This window comes from Lepidochelys kempii, chromosome 6 (genome assembly GCF_965140285.1).
Source record: "Lepidochelys kempii isolate rLepKem1 chromosome 6, rLepKem1.hap1, whole genome shotgun sequence".
Lineage (NCBI taxonomy): Eukaryota > Metazoa > Chordata > Testudines > Cheloniidae > Lepidochelys > Lepidochelys kempii.
In genome coordinates this window covers 20,499,131-20,525,792 of record NC_136385.1, presented here as the reverse complement: position 1 = coordinate 20,525,792, position 26,662 = coordinate 20,499,131, and the positions used below count along the sequence as shown (strand labels likewise).

Genomic DNA, 26,662 nt, shown 5'->3' with positions numbered 1-26,662 from the left:
GTTCATGGATGACTGCCTAATATAATTGATTCTGAACACTGGTAACATTGAAACAGAAGCAGTCAAGCTTTGAAAGCAGAAGAGCACTAATGAAAATATCTGAACATAGAGGGGACTGATTCTTACTTTTAGGTACCAGCCAAGGAAGTGAGCAGGAACAAATCCATCCAGTTTGTCCTATAAACCAAGCAGAGATGTTAGGTTATTTGTTATACAGAAGATCAATATTTAATTTTCAAGGCCTGCGTTTCTATCTAGGTAATACAGAAGTGGAACTTAATCTTTTCAACTGCCTTAGCTGCTATTTGAAATATATGCAAATTCCATATGCCTCTCTGTACCCATGAAGTATTGCAAACACTCAGGTAATGTGATCTAAAGCAAAATTAGAAACTTCAAGCAGGGACAGGAGGGGGGAACAGGGACTAAGACAGCTTGTAGAGGTACAGGCAAAAGCCAGGGGTCAGTATGCGGGGAAACCAGCAGAAGAGTCTGTGCTCACCAGAGCATGCTCCTCTCAGGAGCCTGGAACAAAACCCATGTTTCCCAAGCTCACCATTTCTCTGCTGTCAGCAAACAGATATAAAATCCATGGGTAAAAGGGGTCTCTCATCCCCTTCTAGTGTTCGTGCACCTGCAGTATAACTTGCTATTACCATCAGTTACTCCATTAGCTCAAGTGGCAGAGGAGCACGAAGTGGGTCTAAAGGTTCCAACCTTGTCCACTGCACAGCCACCAAAACAGCTTGGAGATCAGTGTACATAACTAACACCAATTCCTATGGTTTCAGATTTTATGCCTCTGGCTTGCGGACCTGGGAACAAAGTTCATATGGCTTCTTGAATCTCAGGTGAAGATACAAAAGTGTGCAATTTATGGATCACTCAGTAGCATGTAACAGCATTTAAACTTTTAGTCTTCTGTAAAAAGGAGCTAAATATGCTACTGTTAAGTGTAAACAGAAGCTAACTCTAGTAGGACCAGAGGAATGGGTATGGATTTACATCAATACTTTGAACAAGCAGCTAAATAATTTACCTCTGCTCCAAAAGTAGTTAATTTGGTGACAAAGAGATGCATATCTTGACCTGATTAATACTAAACATCAAGAGAGAAAAGGAAAAAGGAAAACGGTGGGTAAGAGTCTAAAACTAAAGAAAAGGCATAAATGGATTACGGATTCAGCAATGAAACATATATGGAAGACAGCACATAGAGCGATCAAATAGGCAACATTTCACACAAACATTAAGGCTCACTGGCCAAGAGCTTTTTCATTTCAATTTCTTACCCAGACGTTGTGAAATGGATCCGTCTTATTGCCTGGATCGTAAATAAGGCAGTTCCCACCATAGTCTCTTTCTGGCAAGGCAACTCCTAAATTTGGATCAATGTATTTCATGAACTGTCTGCCATCGTGTACAGTCTGCAGAATTAACACATCCGTCTGTTAGCAGTGGATAGTTAAAAGGCAGGAAAATCTGAAGCGTTGCTAACTAGTGATTCCCTATCTTTCATGATTTTTACATTTATGTTGCAGAATACCTCAAACATGTAGTCAAACCTCCTTAAATGAAGGTTGAACGGTTATTAATTTATATTCCTGACTCTCATGACCTCCAGTACTAGGTGCTGAAGCTGATTCAAATGACTAGTCAAGACTGTATTAAGGTACAATCCTACAGTCTAGGCTAGGAAAACCAGAGACAGATTTGACTGAATTTACCAAAGAGCTTCTATGCAGCAATTTAAAAAAAAACAAAAACAAAGCCTACAAGGCGCATAATTGAAGAGTTGAGGCATAATCCACCCTCTTTCCTTTTCCAATCACCTCAGTGGAGCAATCAACAACCACCAAACCATACCAGTTAATTCTTCAGGGACTACAATGTCTATTGTCCTCATATAGACTGTTCATTTTGGTTTTGTTTTCCTAGGACAGGCAACATCCAGCGGCATTTCAACCTAGCTACAGCCCATACATCTGCCAACTAAATGCATGCTAAAAATCAGCAGATTTAAAACACAGATTAAACATACAAAGAGGAGTGGTCATGCACGAATGTTTACTTCAGTTACAGAAAGAGCAGGATCAAACTAAATTCTGTGGTTAGAGTTTACTAGAAGTGCTCATCAAATAAATACAATTTTGTTTTCAAATTAAGATCAGACTAGTATCATGAACAAAAGGACTTAAACTAAAGGAGAGTCTTCAGCAGAAAGATTAATTCATGTATCAAACAACCCCCATCACATGTAACTAATTTGCTGAAGAACAAATATTTCCTAATGGAATCACAAACGTTGTCATAGCCAATGCTTTACACTAGCAGCAACATGATAAATGGGGTAGTGTTTGTTCTGACTGGCTAATGATCAGACAAGTAGGAATCAAACCAGCAAAGTGTAACGGGGGGGGGGGGGGGGGGGGGGGGAAAGAAAATCAAATCTGTGTAACCAAAGTCAGTAACATGTCAAAACAAAAGTAGTCAACTTGCACTAATTTCACATTAACCACAAAGATGTGTTACACAAACGAGCTTGTATCGGCTTTTAGGAGAGTCGGTAATATTGATCTATAGAGAACAGACTAAGGCCAAGAAAAATGTATGTTCAAATATTTACAAGATAAATATTTGGTTTATAATTGAAGGATTGGTCAATAGCTAGTAAACATGTCTTTTGCCATTAGTGGCTGAGCAGGCCTAGAAGATGGCAGGACACAACCAGAGGAAGGAAAAGCAATTATAAACAAACTGCTATCCAAAACAGAAGAACTACAGCAGTATAGCTCAGCAAATGAAATCAAATTGAAGTAATCAAATATTGACAGCACGTTGCAACAATGCTGTCTGGAAAATGTAAGATAACCAGCATGGTGGGGACATAAGAATGAATGGGGACTGACCACTCAGGGATACAAACTACTTAAAAAGGAACAAAAGGAGAAAGGTAAATTTGTCCATGATGTAAAAGGCTCAAGACCCCAACACAAGGGGGCAGACACCTTGTAAGAGACACGAAAGAATGAATTTAGTTAAGATCTAGTAATCAAGTGTCATGTAAACACAGGCAGAAACATTAAGCGTGACACAGTGGACTGGTTCAGTGGGTACTAGTACAAATCTGTTTGGACAAGCCAGTAGAGGTAAGAATTACTGATTGCTCTCTTGCTCCTAAGGCTTCTGCCACTGACTTTTGGGGAGGCAATCAGGCTGAATGAGAGGGAGTGCTATTTGAAGCAGTATGGACCCAGAGGAAACTTTAAATGAACTTCAAAAGTTTCACTAAACATTTAGATCTTGTTTGCAAAGCAGGCATCATGGTCTAATGGAAAGAGAAGATGGGAGCCAAAAACTCCTGAATTCTATGCCCAGTTTTGCCAATAATTCACTGTCACCATGATCAAATCCTTTAACTTTGCCTGATTTTCCCCTCCACTGTGGAAGCCTGTGAAATAGAGCTGTTTATCTACATCATAGCAGTGTTGATAATTAATGTTTTTATATTTTCAAAAGAGTTGTACTTGAGATAAATATTACTAAGATTTCAAGATGAGAAAAAGTCTCTAGTTGTGAAGTGCAATTAATTCAGCATTTAATACCCTAATAGCCTGCAAAATAAGAACCGTAGACTAACAGAGTAAGATCGCAAGTTACAGAAAGTGATCAGAATAGAATGGCTTGTCAGTCTAACATTCCCCTCTGGGCTGAACTATCATCACGTGCATTTCCGGGGGGGAGGGAGGGAGGGGTGTTCAGTTTTTGTGGGTGGGAGGTGTGACACCACACCCCATATTCATCATAGTGGTATGGTTATAATAGGATTATGACATAATTATCAGGCATTTCGCACAAGATACGTCTGGTCAGGTGTCTATGGAAAAGTTATGATTTGCTGAATATGATTACCCTATTCATATGCATATCTCGTTTTTGTATCTGAAGTTATGAATATAGACTACGTATCTGTATTTCAAATCTGCTTACTCTGGAAAACACCCACAGCTAGCCTTTCAGGTACAACAGTGATGAAGCTAGACAGTGCTAATGGCCCACCAACAAAGACAATGGACCATGGAAGAGCTCAGCCTTCCTGTAAACCTTTCAGCCAGCCTGTAAATAATGGCTGCTATGACTCAGCAGGATATTCAAGGGCATGTGACCAGACCACATGACACTGAACTCCATTTTGGTACCTGTATTTTTCCCACAAACTGGACAGGGAACTGAGTTTGGAACAAAGGGTTCCTGCCATATGGAAAAACTATATAAGGCAGGGAGTGACATCATCTCGTGGCCTCCCTACCCACACAGGAGAACTCCTGGAAACACCTGAGGAACAAAGACTGAACTGGGGGAAGTGCTGGTCCTAGGCTAAAGGAATTTCTAGCCTGTGTATGGAAACTTGACTGCCTGTATCAACAGTCAGGGCGAGACATTACCGATTCAAAGCCTATCTAGTATTTTAGGTTTAGTTTGCGTTTTTTTGCTTAAATTTCCTACGTAACCTGCTTTGATCTGTTTGCTATCACTTATTAGTGCAGCGGGGCACAGCGGTTCCCACGGCTCCCAGACTGCATCCTAGGGGCAACAACCTATCACGGGGTGGGGTGGGGGGGATGCAAATTGAATAAGACTGAAAAAATAGATATTCATGATATCAAGCTGGGAGGGGCTGCAAGTATTTTGGAGGATAAGATTAAAACTCAAAATGATCTGAACAAACTGGAGAAATGGTCTGAAGTAAACGGGATGAAATTCAATAAGGACAAATGCAAAGTACTCCACTTAGGAAGAAACAATCAATCAGTTGCACACATACAAAATGGGAAATGACTGCCTAGGAAGCAGTATTGCTAAAAATGATCTGGGGGTCATAGTAGATCACAAGTTAAATATGAATCAACAGTGTAATGCTGTTGCAAAAAAAAAAAAAAGCAAACATAATTCTGGGATGTATTAGCAGGAGTGTTGTAAGCAAGACCCAAGAAGTAATTCTGCTCTACTCTGTACTAATTAGGCTCAAATGGAGTACTGCGTCCAGTTCCGGGTGCCACATTTCAGGGAAGATGTGGACAAATTGGGGAAAGTACAGAAAAGAGCAACAAAAATTATTAAAGGTCTAGAAAATGTGACTTATGAGGGAAGACTGAAAAAATTGGGTGTGTTTAGTCTGGAGAAGAGAAAACAGGGGACATAACAGTTTTCAAGTACATAAAAGGCTGTTATAAGGAGGCGGGAGAAAAATTGTTCTCCTTATCCTCTGATAAGACAAGAAGCAATGGGCTTAAATTGCAGCAAGGGAAGTTTGGACATTAGGAAAAGTTTCCTAACCATCAGGGTGGTCAAGCACCAGAATTAATTGCCTAGGGAGGTTATGGAATCTCCATCACTGGAGATTTTTAAGAGGTTAGACAAACACCTGTCAGGGATGGTCTAGATAATACTCAGTCCTGCCATGAGTGCTGGGGACAGGACTAGATGACCTCTCAAGGTCCCTTCCAGGCCTATGATTCTATGAGTCATCAGCAAATTAATTACATGTGTTGCGGATTGTCTGATGATACATGAATTCCTCTTTCTACTAATGACTTTCCTTTAGTCTCCTTAAGACTTAAAGCACTCACACCTAATTTGCAGTTGCTCCTTACAACAGTAGATGTACATATTAGATATTTTTAATGGAAGAACTATTTCCTTAGCAACTTCCATCCAAGATACACAATGTGCTTCACAAATATTAAGCCTTGTGAGGCAGTTAATTTTCTTGTCAATTTTACAAAGGAGTAAACTGAGACCTAAACATGACTTAAGTCTGTGGTAGTGGAAAAAATAAAAGCAAGGGTATGTCTACACTGAACACTAAGCCCAGGCTCCAATTCAGACCTGCTAGGAGGTGGGGTCAGAGCCCAAGTCCAACTGGGAATCAGGTCTTGAGCTGTGTGAACGCAGCTGTGCGAGCTGCAGACCTGAGTTGTGACGTCTGTGCAGTGCAGAATGGCTGCGTTAGCACAGCTGAGAGACCTGGGTCCACAAATTGTAACCTAGGTTTACAATGCAGCATGCTCAAGCAAGGGCTTGGAAACACTGAGTCTGCCAGCCCAGGTCCCACAGACCTTGACTTAACATGCAGTACAGACATACCCCAAGCGTACTGTCTCCTAGTCATCTGATGCAGCCACCAGAGAACAATGCCTCCCTCCCCACCATCTCTGGCTAAAGGAAGCAGCATCTTGATGAGGCTTTCAACTAGCCTAGGGTTTGTAGTACATGCTATGGAGAAATGGGAAAGGGGTATATTTAAATAGTTTTACCACCTTGCCTCCATACCAGCAAAGAACTTTCATATCCAGAGCAAGACCCCAGTTGTTATTAAGAGTCAATTCTTAAGTTCCTTACCTGGAAGAGTATAAAGATGAGGAAGAGCTCATACACAACGCTGACACAGAGCCAAAACCTCCAATAAGCTACAGAAACAAACAGGAGGTTAGCAAGGCTTCTGGCAAAATCTCAGTTGGCAATTCGTTTATCAGCAGCATGATTAGAAAACACTTTCACACAGAGCACCTGTCAAATATAAAGGGTAGGGTAACCACCTTTCTGTATACAGTGCTATAAAATCCTTCCTGGCCAGAGGCAAAACCCTTTTATCTGTAAAAGGTTAAGAAGCTAAGATAACATCACTGGCACCTGACCCAAAATGACCAATGAGGGGACAAGATACTTTCAAATCTGGAGGGGGGGGATGACAAAGGGTTTGTCTGTCTGTGTGATGCTTTTGCCGGAAACAGATCAGGAATGCAGCCTTACAACTCCTGTTAAATTAGTAAGTAATCTAGCCAGAAATGCATTAGATTTCCTTTTGTTTAATGGCTGGTAAAATAAGCTGTGCTGGATGGAATGTATATTCCTGTTTTTGTGTCTTTTTGTAACTTAAGGTTTTGCTTAGAGGGATTCTCTATGTTTTGAATCTGATTACCCTGTAAGGTATTTACCATCCTGATTTTACAGAGGTGATTCTTTTACCTTTTCTTAATTAAAATTCTTCTTTTAAGAACCTGATTGCTTTTTCATTGTTCTTAAGATCCAAGGGTTTGGGTCTGTGTTCACCTGTACCAGTTGGTGAGGATTCTTATCCAGCCTTCCCCAGGAAAGGGGGTGTAGGGCTTGGGGGGATATTTTGGGGGAAGATGTCTCCAAGTGGGCTCTTTCCCTGTTCTTTGTTTAAAACACTTGGTGGTGGCAGCATACGGTTCAAGGACAAGGCAAAGTTTGTTCCTTGGGGAAGTTTTTAACCTAAGCTGGTAAGAATAAGCTTAGGAGGTCTTTCATGCAGGTCCCCACATCTGTACCCTAGAGTTCAGAGTGGGGAAGGAACCTTGACAGCATCCCTTCTGCTCCCCCACTAAGAAATACTAATGCACAACAGGGAAGTAAGGAGCTCCACCAATAAGCTTCCCAAATTGTGCAAGTCTATTCAGGCAACATTCAAACAGCCCATTAAATCAATCCACTTGCAAAACTTGTGCGATTCCTATTCAGCTCCCAGAGCCATTGATATGCAAGATAATTCTCTTCTACATATTTTCATAGGGGTCCACAAGAATGCATCAGAATTCAGCAAGCTTTTAACACGCATGTTGAAGAGATAAGGCAAAAAAAAAAGCTGAATTACATATCTCTTGCATGACTTTCCCCATGAAAGATTTCTCAAGTTCCCCACCATACTTTATAATGACTCCTTAAAGCAAATCTGTTGCTTATTGAACTAATCCCATCTCCTTCCCCACTGCCTGATGTTACTTGACTCTTCAGCTTTACTTTTTACCCTATGCCTAGTTCAGCTTGGCAGACTTTTTTTGGATACCAAAAATTGGCATCCCATTGCAGTCCCAATTCTTTAAGGTCACTAAGCAATATTGCTGTTTTCATTTTTAGAAGCCTATCTTCCTCTGTGTGGAATGCTGCGTTATCTTAAAGGTGAGCAGATGGCATTTTTCAAAGTTTACTATCAAAACGGTATTACAAGGAGGTTAAGAAAAAGAAAAAAAAGCAAAGGGTTTTACAGTAACTACATGACAAGATCTATAGAGACCACGCAAACTATTGGAAGTTAGCTAACCTGTCTGAGAATGAGGTCTTAACCTCAGACAACATGTTTTTATAAAATATTGTGATGCTGTAGGATGGAAGATGTCCATTTGTATCATTGTTGCTACCACTGTTATACAAAGCATATCGTGTAAGGTGTCAATGGAAAGGTTACAATCTGTCAAGTATGATTATCCTAGTTAAATCCATGTATCACCACTCTATCTCAAGTTCTGAATATTGGCTATGTATTTGCATTTCAAATGGGTTTGTTCTTTAAGGTACTTTACAACTACTCTTGCCAGCCCATTGTGAATGGACTATTCAAGCTTGATGGGCCATTAAGAATCAACTCTCCAGATTGCTGTCTGAGGCATCCTCAGGAAGAGCTAAGAGCCAATGGCCACCACTGTGATTCAGCAAAACATGTAAGGGTATGTGATGTGGACATGTGAACCCTGACTCCATCTTTGCCAGTATCTTTCCATACACAAGGTCTATAAGCATTGTTTGGGACAGTAACTTTCCATGCACATGGCAGGGGATATAAAAGAAACCCAAGTTATCTCCGTTTTGCCTCATTTCTCCTCCAATTCTCTGGGCTGCCAACTAAAAGGAGTATTTTGAACAATGGGCTGAGGATCTTCCAATCTTTGGACATGACCAGAGACTTTTTACAAGCTAGCAGATTATTCCATCACTGCTACAAAGCTGATTTAAGGACTTTGCAATCATTTGTAAGTATATGATTTAGCCATTTATAGTCCATTCTTTTCTTAATAAACTCTTAGTTTACTAAGAATTAGCTGACAGCATGATATTTGGGTAAGATCTGAAATATATACTGACCTAGGGGTAAGTGTCTGATCCTTGGGGATTGGTAGAACCTGACATAGTGAATTGGGTTTTCAGTAACCTCTCACTACATTATATCAGTTTGTCTGGAAGGGAACAAAGTACTGGAATGCCTAAAGAGACTGCATTTGGCTCCTTGTTAACCGATGTGGTGTTACAGAAGCTCGTTACTAGTTTGATCAATATAATTATAGAATAAACCACCAGGTTTTGGGATGTGCCTGCCCTGTTTCTTGAAGTCTGCCCTTAGGGTGGAACTCTCAATGTGGTCCATTCTAGGCACCTGGTCACAACTGTTCCTTTGTGTTCCACCCCCCTGGTGTCCCTTCCACCAATAGTCACCTTCCCACAACCAGTATGAGGTTGAGTCCCATCCAAGCAAAAAAGTACACAAATAAAAGACAGGTTTCAGAGTAGCAGCCATGTTGGTCTGTATTCGCAAAAAGAAAAGGAGTACTTGTGGCACCTTAGAGACTAACAAATTTATTTGAGGATAAGCTTTCGTGAGCTACAGCTCACTTCATCGGATGCATTCAGCGGAACATACAGTGGGGAGATTTATATACATAGAGAACATGAAACAATGGGTGTTCACTCTCCTTACAGTGTGTATGGTAACACCCATTGTTTCATGTTCTCTATGTATATAAATCTCCCCACTGTATGTTCCGCTGAATGCATCCGATGAAGTGAGCTGTAGCTCACGAAAGCTTATCCTCAAATAAATTTGTTAGTCTCTAAGGTGCCACAAGTACTCCTTTTCTTTTTACAAATAAAAGAGTATCTTTGGCACTTCTGGCTCCCTGCTCTGCCAATCCCACCTCTGACTTCAAATCCTTAACACTCCAACAATAGGCCCTTCTGCCTCCCATGGATCCAACCTTTGTGGGTCTCCGGGCCACCTCTCAGGACCTGGATCCTATCGTAATTCATCCCTCTTTTCTCAACATCTACACAAGTGAAATTTAGGAGACAGAAATGGGGCACAAAGAGATTGATGCCCCAAACTGTTTTTATTACATGTTTGTATAGTGCCTAGCACAATGGGATCCTGGTCCATGATTAGGGCTCCTAGGTGTCATTGCAATACAAATAATAAAATCAAAACCCTGGATTGGAATGTCAACTCCCTCCAATGAGCAGAGCCAGACAGTGGAGGGATAGCTCAGTGGTTTGAACATTGGCCTGCTAAACCCAGGGTTGTGAGTTCAATCCTTGAGGGGGCCATTTAGGGATCTGGGGCAAAAATTGGGGATTGGTCCTGCTTTGAGCAGGGAGTTGGACTAGATGACCTCCTGAGGTCCCTTCCAACCCTGATATTCTATGATTCTAACCTAAACACTTGGGAGCTTGCAATCTGTATGTGAACTCTCCCATATGTCAAGAGTTTAGATTAGGAGCATTAGAAAGTTCCATGCTGTGAACTATGATTCAGAGTTTTGGCTCAGCCCACCTCTATGGTGAAGCATCCATTAGAGGAGATAAACACCTCAGGGTAAACTCCAAGTAGTATGTGACCAATTCATCTAACCATGTCCACTGGTTTACATAATGGGGAGCAGTTTAAAGAACTTTTGATTTGGGATCAGATAAGACCCATGTCCTCCAATCAGTAATCATTCCTGGGAGATTTTCTTGATAGCTGTTTATACAATGTGCCAGCTCTCTCAAGAAGCCTACCTGTCCAGGGCTACACCTGGATATTTGGCCTGACTGGTTCTGGGCAAACAGGATTCTCTACAAGAGAATCAGCATTCAAATGGTCAAGTGGAAAGAATTAGCTGTTGTGTGTCTGAGACATCATTTCCTCAACTTCCACTAGTTTTTTGCATGGTTAGTCCTTAGTTCTAGTGAAGACAGGTAAACAATATTACAAATCAGACATTAAAAACCCTATGTAAAAAGGAAACCAGGAGGAACTTTGACACAAGTACACACATTTTGTATAAGAGTTGCTCATCAGTGCTTCACTGGACAATGATTGGATTTTTAGAAGAACACACGCTATTATTTTAAACAGGATTACATGTACTTTGCAAATCAATAAGGAAAAAATATCAAATATTAGTCCTGTTTTTTAAGACTGAATTGAGCAAAGAAAATCTATCACAGGGCTAAAAAAAGTTTCTTTTCTAACAGACTGCTCCTAACACCATCTTAAAAATAGCTTCAGATGTGAGAGGTTGTGATCATTTTCAGCAAAACTGCCAAATAAATCTCATCAGGATGGCCTACTTTGCACGTCAGGGACAAACAGCAACTCTGATCTGGATAACGGAGTTCAGAGCTTCTACTTTGTAAATTCCAAACTCAGACTGAAGATTAACTTTGGTAGTTTTATTTGCAAGTTTATTAATTTAGAGAGAAAATATGTTCTTGGAATAACCAGCTAAGAAGAAAGCACGCCACAGAAGTAGTGCATACAGATTACCAAACTACCATTTTAATAATGATCACAGGATTTGTCCAAAATTATTCATGTTGCTCTTTTTCCTCAGTCACGCAACACTATGAGAACAACCTTATTAGAGCATCTTCCCTCAAGGAAAAACACTAACATGCAATGTAACTTGTGCAGTGCACGTTACTTTGTTCTTGCTTATTATTGCTAGTTCTCCTTCAACAGCTGTCGGTGTCCCGTCACTAGTCTGACATTACCAAACGTGATAGCCCTTGGGAAAGGAATAGAGTACCAGAGGTCTATCAAATTTGTGTTTCTGTGCATTAGTAAGCAAGATCAATTCCAGGATAGTTTTTGTGAGGGCTACATCAACAGTTGGCTCCCTTCAATTAATGCCTTCAAATGCTTTCAAGTTAGAAGACTCTCAGATTGAAAGATACCAATTGCAAGTTTTATTCAAAGCACAAAAGCTTTTTGCCTCAAGCACCTAGACTATAAATACCACCCGACCCAATATGGAGTCAATGTTTTGTCAGAAGCTAGATTTGGATTTTGCTAAATGGGGAGTCTAGGGGAGGGAGATGCTAGTGGAACCAGTCAGGTTACTGTTTTTAAGCTATTTGACAGATCTGTGAAGTATTAAAGGAAGCCTCCTACCTCTTTTTTCCTTCAGTTAATATACATCTCCTGTGAAGACCAGCATAAACCCCTCATGCCCAAGTCAGAAAGTGAGAAATGTCTGGACTGTGATTACTAAGTATGGTTTCCCTTATGGAGTGTCTGCTTCAAGTCCTCATCATACCAATTACAGCTAGACAGCTCTTTGTAAGATTGGTATACAACTAACTCAAAGCCCATACTCATTAGTTATCAAGTGAGATCCTGCAGGGGTCTGTCCTGGGTCCAGTACTATTCAATATTTTCATTAATGACTTGGATAAAGGAGGGGAGAGCATGCTTATAAAATTTACTGATGACACCGGGAGTGCTACCCACTTTGGAAGACAGGATTAGAATTAAAAATGACCTGGACAAATTGAAGGTCAAGACAAAAAAAGCAACAAGATGAAATTTAGTAAAGACAAGTGCAAAGTACTACATTTAGGAAGGAAAAATCAAATGCACAGCTACTAAATGGGGAATAACGGGCTATGTGGTAGTACTGTTGAAAAGGATTTGCGGGTTATAGCAGATCATAAATTGAACATGAGTGAACAATGTGATGTAGTTGCAGGAGAGGCTAATATTCTGGGGTGCATTAACAGGAGTGTCCTATGTAAGACATGGAAGGTAACTGTTCCGCTCCACTCAGCGCTGGTGAGGTCTCAGCTGGAGTAAGTACTGTGTCCCGTTCTAGGAACTTTAAGAAACCGATGGATAAAGTAGAGAGAGAGTGTCCAGAGGAGAGCAACAAAAATGATAAATGGTTTAGAAAACCAGACCGATGTGGAAAGGTTAACAAAGGAAAGAGTCACAGCTATCTACCTTTCCCAGACCTGAAGTAGAGTGCTGTGGAGCTCAAAAGCTTGTCGCTCTCACCAACAGAACTTGCTCCAATAAAATATATTACCTCACCCACCTTGTCTCTCTAATATCCTGGGACAGACACGGCCACACCACCACTGCAAACAGAATACTGAAGAGTTTCATCAATGAGACACTGGGTTACAAGATAACCAGATTTGGGGGAAACGATCTATTAGCAAGATTTAAAACAAAACCTATAAAGGAAGCAGTATGTACCAGCACAACATGCTGTAGCTCTATTGGGATTATGAGACACTTCTCCAGGGATAACAGAACCATGAAGTGGGGGTCACTAAAGACTCATTTTCTCATTTACACCCCACCAATAAACTTACCCTTCCACATCCCCCAGTGTATACGCTCTGGTTACAAAGAGCTCCCTGGAGGACTGCAACACCATGCACCTCCATGCCGGCAAGAGCCTCCCCATCCACGAGAAGGCTGGAGGTTAACACGCTCTCCTCCTAAAGGAACACTCAGTTACCTCCAGCAGGCCCTAGAATTCACGCTCTGCTGGGGAACTAGCCTAGAACAAGATAACCACTCATTCATAAAATGGTCCTTTTTATCTCCTCTAAGCGCATCAGGAGGCAGCCTATTTTTGAAATCCAGATATGAGTGTAAACATTTAATGCAACTAAGATGTTAACACATTCAGGTTACAATACTATAACATGTTTTTAGACAGACCACTTGGAGAAGGAACATGCATGGAGAAAAGAACGCTCAACAGCTCTAGTAAAACTAGCTCTAGCTGAGAGCATAAAAGCTTCTTTGTGATATGCAGAGCATAATCTGTGTAAATTATGCTACTCAGGCCTTGACTTTGAGCGTGTGCTCCCTGGGCTGTTGAACAATTAGTCTGGATTTTAGTATGACCATTGTTCAAAGGATGAAATTCACATAGAAGCTTCCTTAACCACCCTGTTTCATAGATCTTTCACCAGAATCAAAACTACAAGCTTCCGTATAAAATTCTCCCGCTTTCAACAGTCTATAGTTTATAAAAGGTAGAAGATATTTCTAGATGCTTTAGAGCTGAAAACTGTATGGAGCATATGTCCAAGAACATCTCTGAAGTCCTTAAAGGCAACAAGGTCTTTCATAAACAGAATAAAAAAATAAAGAATTGCCATGTAGTAGGCTGCCTAGAAAGTGGCGTTTTAAACTTAAAACAGTTCAAGTTTACTGCTGTATTTCTTCAATTGTCTCTTTGCAGAAGACAACCTTCAACTTTAGGTCTCCAAGGTTTCTTTTTAATCTGCCTACCATTTCTTGGAAAAACAGGATTACCAACATGAAAGGTTAGGATGAAATAATGAGAAATGCTTCGGTTACAGTTTTCTCTAAGTGATCGCAGAACTTGGGGCCTATACTCAAGTTTAATATGCAAGTCTATATAACGGTCCCCATTCTTATAAACCATCATTACCAAAACATAAAGACAGCCAGGAAAAAGAATCAGCAGCAAGAAGTTTGATTACTTCTACAGTTCACCAGACTCAACACATAGAAGTTTTATGTTGCTGTTTTATAAAGACTCCCTGAAGTCTTACAGCACAAACTTAATCAATGGGGCAGAAATCTTGCACACAAAGTAGAATAAAGGCCCTCTTGTAATTTGTCAGATTACTTGTAACAGCGGTTCCATAACCAAGTGAGTTGTTTACATCTGTGTCAATTAAGGAGCAGAAGTCCAGTCCAGTTACATTCCAAAATGGAATTGTATAGGTAAGGTGGAGCTGAGGTTTAAGGAATGATTTGATTAGCTTCTCCAAACTGGGGACCATGTGAGCCTTTTTGCTAGCAATATGAAATGCAGACCAGGGACAGCTGGGTAAATCCCATACAATTAGCTGATTTAAAAAAAGCAGATTGCATGCATAATATGTACTGTTTAGAGTAATTGTTATTCCCCTGGGTTAGGGGGCTGTTTTCAGACAACAGAAAGAGGGAATGTTTAGGGCTGCTATCTGACAAGGATCTCAAATTCCTTTTAAGTGTCCAAATGATAAATAGGGGAAGTAGTCTTGGAAATACCTGTTGGATAAATGAGAGATCTTGCACTATAAGGCAGAAACTGTGGGTTTAAGATTACCGGTTGTATGTATGTTATGTAGTTGTATCACAATGTTAATGAACTTACATTGCATATAAAGGAAGTGTGCTATAAAACAAAAGTTATGAATGCTAACATTTACATCCAATTATATAAACTTAGAGGCTATTTATGAAATGGTAAAATTACTTCTACAGAGTTAGCAATTTATTAGACACTTGGAAAAAGTTAAATGATTTAAATTACCTGGATGAGGTCTTGAAAATGGTCCATCTTTAGCTTGAGTGACTCCAAAACATAAGAAAACTAAGATACTGGCAACAATACCTCTGAAAATAAAGAACAAACTACTCAATATATATTTGCTTCACCAACCCACTCCAAAAAAGAAAATCATGACAAAAAGAATCTGTTTAAATTCTTAAATGTCTAGAACATCTTGTCTCTTTATACTAGTGTAATTTCCATAGATGAGTTATAACTTCCAGTGAGATGCGTGTTTCATCTTTTGCAGTTTTTGTTATAGGAGAAACTGGTACGAACCCGTATATTTAGGTTTTCTAACAGTGCATAATACCTTTCATTATAAAAGATTCACGACCTTTTCTGAAAAGCTCTTAAAACCTCCATAGTTTAAAGGTCTTCGAAATTCAGCAGGGAGAAAGTCCATGGGCTAGAGAATTGTTTTCTTTGTCCCATTAAATTCCATTCAGGTTTTGCTGAGCTATAAATGGTTGAAAATAACCATTTCCCTTCTCACTTGTGTTGTCTAGGAATATGTTAGCCGAAAATCACTGAACATGAATATTCCAAGACCATGCCCATGCAGCAGCCAAATCAGCAACAGACACTGCACTGGAACACCAGGAAACTGCTGCAGCAGCCACTCTGGGGGTTGGGGAAGAGAACCAGGCCAGGCTTCCCCTGACTACCCCATAGACCTGGCATCTAGTCTTAGTGCCCCAATCCCACCTCCCAGACACCAGCTTTCTCCTGCTACCAGCTAGTGTTCGTCTTGTAGTTCAGGTGGTAGACATTTGTGCTCCAACGTGAAGGTTCAGTTTCAAACTCTGCTGATTATTTATGATGGGAGATGGCTACAGTTGTAAAGAACAGAATTTGTTTTTAAAGACTAGGGAACTGCATGCAGGAAGTATTAGAAGGACGTTCTTTAGATTGCAAATGCTTCAAAAGTTAGGAAATACCAGATTTAAGATTGCTTGTGCTTTGAAAAAAGATGTGAAGATTCACTAAATGGTCAAATTGAGACTCCAGTGTAACCTTTCGTAATGCTTGTATTCTTGCCTATCCAGGCTTCCTAATATATTTCTTCTACAACGTAAATTAAATACAAGCCTGCTTTTTTAATTAAAAAGAATGAATGACAACTATAACACCAGACTCCCTGTCTCACCTACCATCCTTGTAACAGATGGCACACCATGCTGATCCAGTACTCAGATCTCTGAACATGAAGTGACTCATGGGCATGGACAAGGGGTCTGAGGCAAGGCTGTTTGTGAAATTTTCACTAAATTTATTTGAAGACCTGCAAATCTATTACAACTTCAAGATACTGGTATCTGTGGAACTTTAACTTATTCCCAAACTTTCAACTCTTGTACATTTAATATTGTTTGAGTGCAACTTGTGTAAGTTTCACCTCATGTAGCAGCCTTAACTTAAAATGCTGTTCTCCTTGAAACTATGGAATAATGGCACCTTCTCCCTCTTCACCTGTTGCCCCAAATGGTTAAAACGAAAAACCACCTGAAGAGCTAGAGGTCTGCCCGTTTTGTACTAGAATGCTAATATCCTCAAGAGTTACCATCTGTGCAGGATGGTGTATTTATCTGAAGGTATTAGAGAACTTGTTTTTTGAGAGAAAAAATTAGATGTAATTATCTATTGGCTTGTCACCTTACGTCTATCTACCTAGGAATATGTCCTGGTGCTGAGGACATCAGCAACAGATACAACGGGTATTGAAAGATTTTTAACTACTTTAAAGTAAATGGGAGGAAATAGTTTAATGCCATCACAGAAAGCATGATCAAGACCTGGTGAAAGCACTTTAAATACTCTGTGCACACAACTTGTTACTGAGTTCAGGCAGTTTTTAAAAACAGAAGTAGCTCGGGTAGGCTGAGGTTTATTAATCAATTGCTATCACATGATCTAAGGATGGAATATTTGCTTAGGCAGAGTTCCAATTTGGGCTGAAGCAGTGGTAAAAGGACTAGAATTGTAAGCTCTAGCACAAGTTGAAAAGTAGACATTTTAGAAAATGCATTTGGACGTTTAGCACAGCTTTGATACATTATAACAACTAATATAATTGCCAGTTTGTGATTTTGCTCAAGAATTACTGAAAGTTCCACACTACAAAATAAGTACCTTAAAACATTGCTTCAACAGGATAGTCAAAGTTGTGGCTCTGGCTTTTCCCAATATAAAGCCTACAAAGAGGCTGGTTTTGTTTGTGGGAGATGGGGAATTATTTGAGGCTGGTCCTGCTTCTATATTCAGGCATTTGGTTACCGGCCAGCATCCTGTCCACACGTGATTGAACTCTGTATGAAAACTACATAAATAATGTACTAATATAGTTTAAAAAGTTAGTATGCATGAGGCAGCCATATTTAGCTGTTTTTCAGTAATAAAATATTTTTCAATCATGGCTCCTTCAGAAGAGCAGCTGGGGCCCAAGAATTCGGATTGACTACTAGCAAGTCTTGTCTTAATGTTGGTTGTTTTTTTTTTTTTTTTTAAAAAGGCAATGTGTTTAAATGGCTAAGGATGGAAGTTTTACCATAAAAACGAATAATGACAACCAAGTTTTAGCAGGATTAATTGACAGTCTTCAAGGTGTTGATAAATGCATTGACACAACAAGTATATATTAGGGTTACACAGTAAAATTAGCTAATAAATGAAACTGTTGACACAGCAGATAGGTTCCACCAAGCTTTCCAAAAGGTGAAGAAAGCAATTACAATTTGTAGCTATTCTCAAAGAATGTAATTAGATTCTTTGTGTATTTGATTTGTTCCCTCCCCCCACCCCCCGCATTTGAAATTATGAAGCTGGCATGTACATCCTTAACAGTACCTACATTTACATCTAAAATGCTTGCTCTATACTTTTTGTATTATGTACCAATACAAATTTCTTAAATTTATCATCATTTTGCTTAGCCCTGAGCTAAGAGCCCCAAGGCACCATCTTAAGTTTCCATCATGTCATATTATCCTGAATCAATCTCCAAGGGAACCTGCAGTTATACACATTTACATCTATTCTAAAAAACCTAACAGTAGTATCAGCTGGAAATTAATGAAGTAAGTTGAATTTTTGATAATTCCCTTCTGTTTTTAATTAGCTAAAAGGAAGTTATGCAACACCAGCATTTTCCCAAAAACACTCATGTGGCAAAACCACCATCATTCTTCCCAGTGGTGAGATTTATTTTTCAGTTGCCACCATGCTTCGGCCTAATGAGGCAGCCTGAAACCTTCAAGGATATCCCAAGTTTTCACCCGTCTGCATAGTGTCCTTCTGGCTTGTCCTGGAATGAACAAAGGGCTTTACGGGTCTGTTGCACTCTCAGTCCCATAGTTGGCTTTGAGAGGCATGGCTAATGTATCTATTTTCTTGGACAGGTAGGCTCAGCCAGGCAGGATCCAAGTGTGGAGGGGTTTAGTGTAGGGGAATCCAGGTGTTGGGTGAGAGGGTTGTGTGTGGGACAATCTGGGTGCAGGAGGCTCAGACGGGGGTCCAGGTGGGGGTGAGGGAAGAGAATCTGGATGCACGTGGACTTGTTGTGGGGTTTCAGGTGCAGAGGCAGTGGGTCTCTGTAGAGAGGTCCAGGTGAAGGTGGTTGAGGCTCAGCAGGGGGGTCGGGGGGGACGACGACTTGGCAGGCAGGTTCAGGGTGCTGAGGGAGTGGGGCTTGGTGGGGTGGGGGGGGGTCTGGATGCAGTTGGTTGGGGCTCAGTGGGATTGGGTTCAGGCATGGGGGCCTCATCAGGGTGATCCAGGTGCATAGGGGATAGGGCTCATCAGGGTGGAAGTTTGAGTGTGGGGGGCTTAATGGGGGAGTCTGGGTGCAGGGGCTTGGTGGGGGGGGGTCCAGATGCAGGGGGAGGGCCAAGTGCAGGGAGCATTCAGATGCACAGGCGTTGGACATACAGAGGGAGTAGCTCCCAGTATAGTGACCCTTCCCACCCATGCTGAGGATCAATGGAGGCAGGAATCGGGGGGAGGAGAGGGATGCAGAGCTGGGGGAGGTTTCTGGGGGTGGGTCTGACCTGGCCCTGGCCACTCCACGCAAGGGAAGTCTTCTGTGCCTCCTCTCCACCCCCAGCCGGAATTGGCTGCTGAGCCTGGCACAGGTTAGGAGCCACTGGCAGGGACGTCCCCAGCCCTGGGGTGTGGGGTGTAAGGCTTGGCAGGGTTCAGGTTCTGGATGCAAGGCCCAGTGGTGGAGTCTTGGTATGGGGGCGGGGCCAGATGCACTGGGGTTGGGCGGACAAGGGTGGGTCTGACCCAGCATCGGTCGGGGCATCCCCAGCCCACCCCTTGCAGGGATTTACCTCTCCACCGGCTACTCTGGGCACCCAAAACCAAGCACCTGCACTGCTGAGGAGAGGCATATGACCGCTCTCGCAGGTTCACTTTGCTTACCTATCAGAAAATCATTTTTCTGCTGGGAGGCAAAGCAATCTGCAGGTGACATGAATTCTGCGTGAGCAGTGGCACAGAATGCCCCCAGACTTAATGTCAGTACGACCTTGTCTGCATTATGCGCTTTTCAGGAAAAGTCTCCCCTGCTGGCAACATAAGTGCAGCTCCTCTGGTGATAGCAATGATGGCATGACAAGGCACTAGTTGACGCTGGCATTTTAAGCACCCACTGTGAGTAGAGTTTGAAGAAAGAGTAGTTAAAGTATTAGGGATTATCTATCTGCAACCTTGCTTGTTCTAGCATACCCACTGTCGCTACAATGGGTGGACCTGCACTTGTACGGGGAGACGGCAGCAAACCAGTAAAGTGCCAGAAACCACTATTCGTATTGCTAAAAGCAGCCAAGTCAGCAGGCTGTAAGTTAGCCATGCAGCAGCCTCTGCTTGACCAAGGCAGGAGGGGAGGGAGTTTTGGGTGCCACAGAAAGGGCAGCATGACCCAGTGTCCTTCCTGATAAGAACTCCGTTGAAGTTGCTGATTCTGCTCTTCTAAAAGGTATGTGCCCCTCAGGAATGTCTATTAGGGCCTCAAGGCTGCACACTCTGGAAAAACCCACACCTGGTTAATCAATAATCAGAAGGAACATTTTGCTTGACCATTGAAACGGCTTGCTTAACACGTTTTCTTTAAGGGATATGTCATTCTATTATTAATGTATAAATAAGGGGGGAAAAACGAGTGAGGTAGTTGGACTCTTCTGGACTCTCCCTCTGGATACAGCTTGCCATCCCCACCGGCAGACGAAAGATTTGGCCACCAGAAACCTGCCACTCAAGAGCCACACTCAGCTTTGGTAATTATCAAGGGTTGGGGGTGTTTTACTAACCTGTTATGGACGTGTGTATAAGTGCTTGAGATTAAGTAAAGTTTAGTTTTAAGTGAAAGCACTCTTGTGTTATCCTGTTTGTGCCAGCCATCTATCGGTTGGATGGCCATGTCTCACCTGATTTATTTCCTGACACCACCTCACATAGAGTAAAAGTTACCAAGAGTTTTAGGTTGAAAGAACCACAGGTAACACACTAGCGTCCATAACAGCAGGATTTTTTACTGGGGAGGGGAGCAGAGAAAGAGGCTAACAGAGTCAAAAAGGGCCAACAGGAACTCCCCCCTCATCGTGAGAAACGTATGTGGTAATTTGTTAGTCACCTTTTCAGCTTCCAGTCTGAATAAATGTGTTTCTAGAAAAGCAAAAATGGACATGGATAGTCCTCAGAGGTTCTAATCTATAAAATCACACAACTTCCACTATGCCAAAAGTCTGTCCTAGATCTGCAAGCTTTGGAACTGTACCAAGATGTGTCACATTGCAAAACTCAAATAATTCTTCTCTAAAGAGATACTTGTCCTGTCTCAACTCCCTCATTAGGCACTCAAAATGTACCACTTGTCAAGTGAGATTAATCTGCTGCAGGACTTACATGAATAAAGTGTCCCTCATCACTGATAAGAAATTTCAGCACAGTCCTTTGGTTAGCAAGATAACACTTGAAAATTTCCAACATTTGAGATATACATGCTATCGGATATTACATCAGATTATAACACCATAGCTCTGTGCAGGAAGTCTAATGAACAGTGATTGTTTATAAAGCTATGTTTACCCATGAAATGTTTAATAGCCTAAAAGATCTTTTTTTCTTTACTGATCCTTAAGTGTTCCACAGCAGAAACTGGTGTTCAATTGCCAGCAGACAAAGTACACATATAGGATGACTATGTGCTCCGATTGTTGTGTTATGATTGCTATATGCCCTCAGTAGTTGTGGATGGCAAAATGTCTTACCAGCTGGTGGAAACCTGTGCTGACCTGCTGCGCTCATTCATTTACTGGTTGTATTCTGATCACAATTTAAACAAACACAATATCAATCACCAAAAATGCAAGTGATTTATAGCCCAACCTCTATTTCCAGTCTCAGCTCCTCCCACAGGAGCAGGGTTGCTAACCAGCACAAAGTGATGTGAAGAGAATGCACTAGATAAAATTTCAGCCATAGCAAAGAGCTCTTTTGGCTGCTTGTTTTGTTTTTGTTCCCTTTTTAAAAAGAACAAAAACAAAACAAACACGGAACTATTATACCGATCACAATAGCACACTGACTGAAAAGAGCACTAGAAATTAGGGTTTTAGCTGCGTTGGGCTTATGACTACTAGCAGCCACTCTCTTCATTATTATCTGCTCCACAAAGATTCCTTCATAAGCATTTTCCCTGTACGGATGACGGAGTTCCATTATGCTGATGGTTGCACATGTTTGAAAGAAGGAAACTGCAACATAAACTGAAGGTTGCCGTCTAAGTTCACCTCCACTAATAGTGTCCAGATTCTGAAAGTCACTGCTGCAGGTACTGCAAAGTTTCTTATTTGTTTTCTAAGTCACGGAACAGACAGCGCAGAGATCGAGTTCAAGATGTCCCAGCAGAACTCCTGAGTAGGGTGCCCAACATTGTATTTAAAAATATAAGGGACTGTTTTCTTAGCACCCCCACCCCACAATATTATTAAATATCAATAAAATAATAAATAATAAGCAGCAGGACTCACCTACATTTACCAGTGGCATTTCTTGCTGCTTTTTGCAGCACTCGGCAACTCACGATCTTTTACAGAGATGAAAAAATAAGGTCCGACCCTTGTAATAAGGGACTGATAGCAACCGTACTCCTGGGGCACATAAGTACCTTCTGCATAGTCAAGCATAAAAAATATATCCACCTCTAGGGTTCACATTTACAGTGCAACTTATTCACTCCATCAGCTATTTCTGCCACCACATGAATGAGTGTGACCTGAGTGACTAGTCTTACCCAGAATTCGACAGCCTGAAGGTTCCTAGCATCTACTGATACAGTTGTCCCCGTATGGACAGCAATGCTATCTTGCAAGGCAATAAAGCATACAGTTCTTGGAGTTATAGTTTCACACTGAGTCCCTTAAGGATGACAACAAATCTGGCTGTAAGCAAGTTGAGCCTAAGCTTCATGGCTCTGCCTCTCAATCTCTCCTAGAGTTTCAGCTCCCATTATATCTGAAGCATAAAGACTATTCAGGTCTGAACTCAGAACTTACTAAAATATCTGCAGATTCATTCCTCCACTAAGCTATAGAAAAACCAGGTGTATGAACAAGATGTTTAAGAACTTTTCTCCTTAATATTTATACATCTTTAAATCAAAGGCACAAGTCTAATTTACTACAGGTAGTAGACCGTGTTAGTTTAGCAGCCTTTATTTTCTGAAAACTTAAAATAAATGAGGACTAAGACAAATTTTACTCACAAGTTAGAGTACTGATCCTAGTTTTCATTTGTGAATAAAAGATAAGAAACTTATTAGCACATGCAACAGTACGGTATGGTGCTGAATGGGCTTAGAACCAAACTAGGAAGTGATTTGCAGGTCAGGATAGAGGTACGTTTGTAAATTTTAAACAGCACTTGTCCAAAAACAGGCCTCAAACGTACTTTTGAGAACATAAAAGATTATTTCCTTACTTCTCTTAACTTGAGAAAAAAGGATGGGACCTCTGTTGGGAGGTGCCAGGTTGAGAGCCTTGAAGATTCATGTCTGCTTTTGGGTCAAAAGACAAGTGCAAGTTCTCTGCAACAGCTTATCAAACTGGCTCAAAGCTGACTGTTTTGGAGGGCTAAAAGTAGTTCAGAATCAATATTCATTTAGGCTCAGTCCCCTTTCAGAATCTACCTAATGGAGTGCCAGCTGTGATGGTGTTTGTGATGTTGGCCCTCTAAACAGTCATCAGAAAATAACTAATCTTGGCCACTACTGTCTTGGTCTAAGTTTGAGCCAGTGATGTTAAGGTAAATAGCCCTGTACCCAATTATCAATGGCTAGTCATTCAGTTTCCTTTCAGTGCTAAATGATTGGGAAGTGATAAATGTACATAAATAAATGTACACAAATCAGATGTCAAGAATTATAACATTCATAAACCAGTTGGAGAACACTTCAATCTCTCTGGTCACGCGATTACAGACATGAAAGTCGCTATTTTACAACAAAAAAACTTCAAATCCAGACTCCAGCGAGAAACTGTGGAATTGGAATTAATTTGCAAAATTTGATACAATTAACTTAGGCTTGAATAGAGACTGGGAGTGGCTAAGTCATTATGCAAGGTAACCTATTTCCCCTTGTTTTTTCCTACCCCCCCTGCCCCCCCCTCCTCAGACGTTCTTGTTAAACCCTGGATTTGTGCTGGAAATGGTCCACCTTGATTATCATACACACTGTAAGGAGAGTGGTCACTTTAGATAAGCTATTACCAGCAGGAGAGTGGGGTGGGAGGAGGTATTTTTTCATGCTTTGTGTGTATATAAAAAGATCTTCTGCACTTTCCACAGTATGCATCCGATGAAGTGAGCTGTAGCTCACGAAAGCTTATGCTCAAATAAATTGGTTAGTCTCTAAGGTGCCACAAGTACTCCTTTTCTTTTTGCAAATTGCACACTACATACCTGAAAGCCTTGGTGGAGGTCTTAAAGGGGAGACAGAATGCCATTTGTTGCTTTTAAATAGGGTGTCAATCTTACTTCACCATCCTAAATTCCTTTTCTAGCTGTACTCCTGCTGTTTCACCAGATTGAGCATTTAGATATGGCTCTTGCCCAGGGTAGATATTTTCATGATGCAAGTGAAGGAGAAATATTAAGGTTGCTCATTTATTTTACTTTTTGCCTGTTTTTACAATCTCACATTTCCCACAAACTTGCAGCAGGGGAATAGGGAGGAAACATGTCTTGCACTAGCCCTCCCTCTTGTAGCGTTCGTATTCCAATTACCAATTCCATTTCCCATTACTTATTTCCCCCAATATCCATTTCTGGCAACCCTTAAGGAGTGTAAGCCCAGTATGGAAATACAGTAACTCCTCACTTAACGTCACCTTGGTTAACATTGTTTTGTTGTTGCCTCACTGATCAGTTAGAGAACATGCTCATTTAAAGTTGTGCAATGCTGCCTTATAACATTTGGCAACCGCCTGCTTTGCCTACTGCTTGCAGAAAGAGCAGCCCGTTGAAGCTAGTGGTGGGGGCTAGGAACCAGGGTGGACCGGCAGCCCCGCCCCCCTCCATCAGCTCCCCTAAGTTCCCTGCATGGCAGGGGACAGGACAGGACTCAGGAGGTAGGAAGCTTGCTGGCAGCAACTGTTGTCTCAACTTGCTGATCTACTTAAAAAGGCAGTGTCCTTAGAGTGGAGTCAACATACTAAAAAGGGGCAATGCAATAGCCTCACACTCACACAGTCCCATCCCCCGCACCTGGCACTTTCAAAAGTGGAGGGAATGGTGTGCTCCAGTGGGATACCGAGGGATCATCACATTCAATTTCCGCAGGGAATGTTTGCAGCCACTGCCATGCACCTACTGTGTCTCCTCCTTCCATTCGTGCTGCCTTGTAGAGTGTGAGGCTATATTAACAACATGTTAAGTTAACCCTTGAGGGCTCAGCCAAGTGTTAGTTCAGCATTTAGCAGCAAGGCATTCCCTGAGAAATATCCAACCCTCTGACTCCACCACCTCAACCAAGCTTCACAGTTGTCATTGCTATGTACAGTATTAAATTGTTTGTTTAAAACTTATATACATACACGTCTTATCTGGTGAAAAAAAATTTCCCTGGAACCTAACACACCCCCCTTTACATTATTTCTTATGGGGAAATTGGATTCGCTTAACATCATTTCACTTAAAGTAGCATTTTTCAGGAACATAACTACAACATTACGTGGGGACTTACTGTACCAGTATTGATGGCAACAAGCTTCTCCAGAGGCAAGGTCATCCTGGCCATCTGACTTTTCAGATGACAAACAGGTTTTGTGAAAAGTTTTACTAGTGAAAATAATGTTTCTACCACAGAAAGATAGATCCAGAAGAGCTACTGAAACTTGTGTCATCTAACAGACACACTAGATATCAAAATGACTAGTTATACCAGGGTGATAGGGTTCATAATTATTTATATATTTGAGATGTGGGGCAAAAGAATCTGAAGTATTTCAGACTGGTGGAAATGGTTACAAACAGTAGTTACCTCATATTTACATACAACCTTCTCTAATGGTAGCTGATTTTAGCATGCAGTTGAGAGACTGAGTCCAGGATCAATGGGACAAAAGCCTTAAGATATTCATTGTGAAGAAAAATACACAACCTCAGTCAGCGCTGCATTCAATACTGAGAGAATGACACAGTCTCAAATGCTAGGAAGTTTAAATAGGTAATCTGAGATATAAATGGATGGAGCAGTACTGAGGTTCCCACCAGCACCCCACATCTCCTTGAATCATGCTCTGCAATAGTTACTGCCTTATTCTTAGTTGTTGGTGGCTGAGATAACAGGAAGCCAGACAATAATCCGGTGGTCCCTTCTGGCTTTCAATTGTATGACTATCCTTTTTGAGCTATTATTTCTGCTGCTATCTGTGCTCACACACCTGTACATACGAGTTACTGCTGCAGTCAGCTGCAAAGGGGGCCTTTAGGGGAGTAAGGAGGGAAAGCTGGTTTTCAAGGAACTACCCATCTGCTTTACTCAGTCTTGGGAGCATGTTTACAATGGGGAGTGAAGCAGTTCTGGTTTCTGTTCCTAGCTCCCAACCATTCTTCTATTCTGCCCTACCCAGCCCCCTTGTCCCAGACTAGTTTATCACCCCACAAGTTAACAACATGCAACAAGAGTATGAAAACAAATTATTTCAAAGCATTTGCAATTCTACATTTGTGGGCCCCACATACAGAAAAGAACAGAGCTTTACTGCAATAGACATTTTCATTTCCAAGTACTGAATAATCGCAGTTACAGACACTGTTCATTACACATTGTATGATTACACTATTGATGTTCATTAAGCAGATTAAGTGTTACTGTAGGATTTTCTCATAGTGACAGCCTCAAGCAGACCCAGATTTTAGAGTTTAAAGAACAGATGGTAAAGCCACAGAAAGAGCAGAAC

At 41.2% G+C, this 26,662-nt stretch overlaps 1 protein-coding gene across 4 annotated transcripts in view; it reads right to left on the bottom strand.

The window, feature by feature from the left end:
* PTDSS2 (phosphatidylserine synthase 2) overlaps window positions 1-26,662 on the bottom strand; it is a 67,487-nt gene that overhangs the window by 20,879 nt on the left and 19,946 nt on the right. For 2 of the 4 annotated variants that reach the window (XR_012159303.2, XM_073347026.2), the window contains exons 3-6: window positions 15,183-15,265; window positions 6,403-6,470; window positions 1,293-1,427; window positions 127-177 (exon numbers count right to left, since the gene is read on the bottom strand). Coding sequence is in view for 3 of the 4 variants with exons in the window: in XM_073347026.2 (XP_073203127.1) it covers window positions 127-177; window positions 1,293-1,427; window positions 6,403-6,470; window positions 15,183-15,265 (337 nt within the window). In the remaining variant the exon portion in view is untranslated. Of the gene's footprint in view, window positions 1-126; window positions 178-1,292; window positions 1,428-6,402; window positions 6,471-15,182; window positions 15,266-17,333; window positions 17,521-26,662 lie in introns of all 4 variants that reach the window. The other 2 variants (XM_073347028.1, XM_073347027.1) reach the window with 2 other exon arrangements.